The sequence below is a fragment of the Brassica oleracea genome, chromosome C9 (assembly GCF_000695525.1).
Source record: "Brassica oleracea var. oleracea cultivar TO1000 chromosome C9, BOL, whole genome shotgun sequence".
Lineage (NCBI taxonomy): Eukaryota > Viridiplantae > Streptophyta > Magnoliopsida > Brassicales > Brassicaceae > Brassica > Brassica oleracea.
This window is the reverse complement of record NC_027756.1, coordinates 43749778-43755912: the sequence shown is the minus strand read 5'-3', so window position 1 is coordinate 43755912 and position 6135 is coordinate 43749778. Positions and strand designations below refer to the sequence as shown.

The 6135-nt window shown below is 35.6% G+C and overlaps 1 protein-coding gene and 1 long non-coding RNA gene across 3 annotated transcripts; one reads left to right on the top strand and one right to left on the bottom strand.

Moving 5' to 3' along the window:
• Positions 1 to 2038: 2038 nt before the first annotated feature.
• LOC106316873 lies at positions 2039 to 3246 on the bottom strand. Of its 2 annotated transcripts, none has more exons than XR_001264994.1 (4): positions 2971 to 3246; positions 2620 to 2884; positions 2381 to 2528; positions 2039 to 2307 (listed from the first exon to the last, which is right to left on the bottom strand). It is a non-coding gene; the product is annotated as an uncharacterized LOC106316873 (long non-coding RNA). The 2 variants fall into 2 exon arrangements; XR_001264993.1 differs by having other exon boundaries at positions 2044 to 2307; positions 2381 to 2488.
• A 754-nt stretch (positions 3247 to 4000) lies between these two features.
• Positions 4001 to 5460, top strand: LOC106315799. The gene is made up of 5 exons (XM_013753622.1): positions 4001 to 4061; positions 4205 to 4346; positions 4424 to 4632; positions 4740 to 4827; positions 4963 to 5460. Exons 1-5 carry the CDS (start codon positions 4053 to 4055, stop codon positions 5310 to 5312), a joined length of 798 nt encoding a protein of 265 aa, XP_013609076.1. The 5' UTR covers positions 4001 to 4052; the 3' UTR covers positions 5313 to 5460.
• Positions 5461 to 6135: the final 675 nt, after the last annotated feature.

The following is a 6135-nucleotide window of genomic DNA, read 5'->3' as shown; positions in this document are numbered from 1 at the left end:
AGTATTAGGTTATAAATATATTTAAAAAATTATTCTTTTGTTTCTTAGTTTTTTTTTATAACCTCGTAACTTTATTGATATCAAATCAATGTAACATATTACGTGGAATATAAGTTACACCAAACATGTTGTTAAAAAGAATTTTTAACAAAGACAGCAGTGACACGATGCTTCCTAACGCATTCGTAGGACATGCTGATTCACTAGCTTTCCTCCGCTTCGTTCTTGGTCTTTTAAGATCTTTCTTGTGGCTCTCAATTCTTGTGAGTAAATGTCGTTTTTCTCTAAGAAGATCATTGAATGCGATCCATCTGTTACATCGCAATTCGTCTCGAACACTCCCGCTACAGGAGATAACATGCTTTGTTGTAATTATACATGGCATTGAAATTCTTTTGCTTTGAAACCGATAAAACCATATCTTCCCTTCCATTGATTCTTTGATTCTCCATGAGTAGTATGCTATACCCGGATCCCAAATTTGCTCATCAAAACACAATGTAACACTTTGAGATTGAATATTAATCCCATTTGCTAATTGGAATTTTGGAAATCGGGCATCGCAAAGGACAAAGAAAGCCTTCACGGAGATTGATGGTTCATGGTGGGTGAAATCAAACCATAGACACAATCCCACAAAGAAACTTGAATTAAACGTCTCCGTAACTGGAGAAAATTTTCTAGATGATATGCAATACAACGTGTGTTTATTTATAGTTGAAATTTTTCAAATGTTTCAATTTTGATATCCCTTATATACTAAAGCGCAAGTCGTTTCGCGAATCAAATCCTGACACATGGCATTTATTATATAATTTTAATTAAAAAAAAGTAAATACAAAAAAAGAGAGTTTCGTGTGCTAACTGATTTCTATGTATTTTTTGAAAAGAAACCCCTAATATTTATCCCACTACTCCCATCATCATCTCACATATCTAAATCCGTTAAATTTTTCTCAAAATAATATTTACAATGCATTTAAGTTCATCTCTACTCGCACATAAATTCATAAGTTCTTTGCAAAAATTTTACAGACTCTCTCGGAAAGTTTGATGAATTGCAGTTTCTAAACAAACAGATCAAAACTTTTTTTGTAGTGGTCATTACAGTGCCAAGAGTAAATCCTGGATTCACATCAATACAGTATCTTACCAAACGGTGATACAATAATGGTCTTCAAAAAAAAAATTTGAACAGAGAAAAAGAAATTTTTTTTGGTATGGATAACTGGTGGTAGGCAAGAACACATCAAAATCGGCAGATGAAGGTTAAACTCTTCCCGGTGAACTCATAATTTTTTTTATGTAAATTTTATTGTATCATAAATTTTTTCTTCTAATTTTCTTATAATTTTTTTCTTTTCTTTTGCTTTTTAGATATTGGCAAAAGCTACTTACTGCATGATCAAAAAGGTTACGTACACAAATTAGGTCAATTCAAAATGGACTAAATCAATTAACCATTTGTTGGAATATGTTTTACTTCTTATGATGGTAATGGTTTAGGGAACGAGATTCAGAGAAGATGGCTATTGTCTAGATCAAGACTTAATCCGATCATCAGGTTGATCTTCTTTTTTTTGTTTATAATTTAATAGAAATGCGGTGATATTATTTTTGTTTAGTCTCAAAATAAAATTTATTTTCATTATAAATTAAAGATATATATTATATTTCATATATACATACATAAAACAATGTCGGATATATACTAGTTATTAATACAGCGTGTGTGAGTAAATTGAGCGACATATTATAGATATAAACGTAAGGATTGTGTATAAAAGTCATCACCTTTGGTCAGTGTCTGAAGCGGCTAACTGATTGATGGAAATACATATACTGTTTATTTATTTCAGATGACATTTGGACTTTTGGTTTATCTTTTCCTTCAGCTTATATCCTCCTAGCATTGACATTTTTCTTTCTTTCTATCAAAATAATGCAAAGGAAAACAAAAATAAGTGTAGGAATAGAAATGTAACACGCTAGCCTAATAGAACGTTACCTAGTAGTAATAGTAATATTTATACTCGATCATCTTCAGTATTCAGTGATTTTTTTTTTTTTGTCGTCTATTATTAATATTATTCAAACTGAAAGTATAAACAAAAACCCAACATAGAGCAAACTGATAATACAATAAGGCCTAAAACAAACAGGCCGAGGCGGTTTGAACTGTAGGGACCTGGTGGCTTGGAACAAGGCGTGCATTCTCAAACTAATCTGGATCCTATTCTGTAACTCTGGCTCTCTTTGGGTGGCTTAGTACAAGAAGGAAGTGCTTGATGGGTCATTAAGCAATTTCTGGACCAAGAAACCAAGTCAGAAACATTCTTGGTTGGCTAATAAGCTACTACGAATCAGAGACATTGCCTACCCTTGGGTGAAAGTCAAGCTTGGAAATGGAGCGAGAACCCGCTTTTGGACAGACAATTGGACTCCCTTTGGTAGTCTAGAAGCTTGATATCTAGAAAAATGGGTGTCCCTGCAAATGCGATGGTAAAGGACATCAACGCAAATGGCAACTGGAATATCAGATCACCGAGAACGGACAATCAGGTTATATTCCAGACTTATCTCACAGGAATCTATCTTACTGAAGAAGAAGACACTTACGAATGGGAGGTAGACGGGGTGGTCTGGAAAGATTACAGCACCAGTGCTATATACAAACAGCTGAAGCATCACGCTCCTCTGGTGCCTTGGTTTGATATTATCTGGTGTAAAGGTGGAATTCCTAAACACAACTTCCTCTCTTGGCTCTTTGTTCTTAACAAATGTCCAACTAGAGACCGATTACTCAATTGGGGGCTCACTACGGATCCTGCTTGTTTACTCTGCAATGCTGCGTCGGAATCGCGCGATCACCTCTTCTTCTTATCTACTTATAGTTGGGAAATTTGGTCAGCAACTGCAACTAGATGTCAAGTCAACACACCAAGAGATTATCAGAGCACCATATATTACCTCATCAACTTGCGTCCTTACAAAAAACTTCTTCTGATTGCTTGGCAATGTGTGATTTATCTGTTGTGGACAGAACGCAACTCAAGATTACATAGAAGAAGCTTCAGGTCTCCGCAATCACTGCTCTAGTCTGCGATCTCAGAACCCAGCTACTTCTTCATCCATGATTCAATTGTGGTTTCGATGATCGGGTTGATCTCCGTCAACTGCATGACTCCTCACTGGCTCCTTCACATTATCATTTCGGTTGGGCTTCTAATTATTAGGTTTAAAACTAAGTTGGGTTATTGTGTTTTTTTTTCATGCATTTTAATAGAAAGCTTTTTTCAAAAAAAAAAAAAAAAGACAACTCATAGCTGGCCCGGTCGTCTTCGGAATGAAGCTTATATAACAAACATTAACGTATCATAGTTTTAACTTTTAACTTATTGAATTAGGCTCAGTAAGGTTTTTATTACACCACTAAACAAAAGCACCTATGACTGGGCTCAGTAAGGCCCATTGTATTGGTTCGTAAAATCGATGATGTCCATTGTATTAACTTCATCTCGATAACCCATTTAAAAGAAGAAAAAAACAACTGCAGGCTGCAGCTAGGGGGGTTTTTAAAAGAATGTAAACTTAGAGATAAAAAGTTTAAGCCAATTTTTTGGGGTTATACGTGAAAGCATTACATAGAAACTAAAACCGTTAATGGCTCAATTACAATTAGTCGACATGATCTATTTTTATTTACCTGCAACAGACAAATGTTTCGTATTGCCCTATTTATTTACGACTAAATACAAGTACTAGCAGACTGTCACAACATATACGCCGAAATTACAAAAGCAAATAAAGGGACGTACACGTACATAGGCAGGCACTAACCGGGAAAATCGTACCGAATAAAACCAAAAACGTATGTGAACGGTCCATAACATCATCATAGACCATACCATACACCATTCATCATCATAATAAAACCCATTAAACCGAGTGGGTATAAATAGAAACGAAAGGTTCTTCCTTTCTCAAGGTCTCGTCTTCCTCCGACTCTGTCTCCAACAACTTCCTTCTCTCCCACTACTAACCGAGTCACCATGGCCAAGGTAACTCACTCAAACCGCGCTATCAAGAATCTTCTATTCTTGTTATCGGATTTTGTTTTCTCTCTCTCTAAGTTTAATAACGGGTTTGATTTGCTCTCTCTCTCTCTCTCTCTCTCTCTCCCTCTCTCTGTTTTGTCTCTAAGCATAAGAAGAAGAGCAACAACGAGAACAAAGGAGATGGTGGCGGCGATAAGAAAACGGCGTCTATAACCGTCGTTTTGAAGGTCGATATGCATTGCGACGGCTGCGCTTCCAAAATCGTCAAATGCGCACGTGCTTTCAAAGGTTTGTTTTTTCCTCTTTAAAAGCCACAAAGCTAATGTTTTCACTGTAAAAAGTAACGCTAATGTCTCTCTTCTCAGGCGTTGACACGGTGAAATCGGAGTCAGGTACTGGGAAGCTAACGGTGACCGGAGAAGTAGATCCGGCGAAACTCCGGGAGACACTCGCAGAGAAGACAAAGAAGAAAGTCGACTTGGTTTCTCCTCAGCCCAAAAAGGACAATAAGAACAAAAGCGATGAAGACAAAAACAAAGAAAAGAAATCATCTGAGGAGAAGAAACCCAAAGAGGTAAAGCTTCGACCTTTTACTATATCGTTTTATCAGTTTGTATTATAGAATCTGATTCTGAGTGTTGTTGATATGTTATTTATTTACATTTATTATTATGTTCTCAGGCTCCGGTGATAACGGCGGTGTTGAAGCTGAACTTCCATTGTCAAGGTTGTATCGCTAACATCCAGAAGACTGTCACTAAAACCAAAGGTTTGCGACACAAGACGTTTTTTTGTTCAAAACGCTATTTTTGCAAAACGCTCACATTTGTTTGTTTGTTTTTTTTTTGAAAAAAGGCTTTCTATTTAAATTGTTTGTTTTTGTTTGTTTGTTGGAATCGTTTAGGTGTGAATGGGATGACAATGGACAAAGAGAAGCAGTTGGTGACGGTTAAAGGAACAATGGATGTGAAAAAGCTCGTGGAGAGTTTGTCGGATAAGCTGAAACGTCCGGTGGAGATTGTGCCGCCGAAGAAGGATAAAGACAAAGAGAACGAGTCTGGCGACAAGAAGAAAGGCGGCGGGGGAAAGGATAACAAAGGCGGCGAGGGGGTGAACATGATGGAGTACGTGGCGGCTCAGCCTTATTACGAGTTAGCGTATTACCCGGGTGGGCCATATGGGTATTATCCGGTTCAGGCCCACGCGCCTCAGATGTTCAGTGATGAGAATCCGAATGCTTGCGTCGTTCTGTGAGGCGGCGGATGAAAATATTGGAGAGTGGTGGGGAGTTGTAAATATGCTTATAATCTTTGGGGTAGTTTCGAGAAAGTCGAGTTACTTTAGTTTGTAAACTTTTTGGGGTTTTTAATTTCTACTATTCAGTTCTCAAAACTTCCTTTTCTATATGAGCATTTTTAGTTTTTAGAGAAAATTGGCTGAATATACCCAATTCACCAAAAAATTAAAAAACTATTTTAAAGCAAGAAAAATTCATATCCACTGTAGATATTTTTGTCATATTTTTCCGTTTTACCCTTGCCCTAATTTTTTATATATTTCTCTTTCTTGTCCTAAATTTTGATTATATATACTATAATAATTGTTAACTGCTAGGATAATATTAGTTGAATAGATAATGATTAAGTTAACATGTTAACATAATTTATAACTTCTAATAGAATATATATATATTAGTTAACGATTGCTACTTTAACCATTTTACCAAACAATGTAAAAAACGATAACATATTTTGTAACAGTTAACCAAACATGTTTCAGCTAATCATAATATATTATATATAATATGAATACAAAGTTTCAAGGTAAACTATTACGTGACTTGTTTTAACCTACTAACTTATTTCATAGCATCTAACAAACTATTTATCAGCCAAAACAAACTATTTTTTAAAAAAAATTACAAACTGTTTTAAAAGGCTGTTAACATGTTTTATAACACCTAAATAAACATTTATCAGCTAATGATAATATATTTTGTGAAAAAATCGGCATCCACCGGTTTAGTAATAACTAACCAAACATGCATATACTCACAATATTTGATTTGTAGCATGTA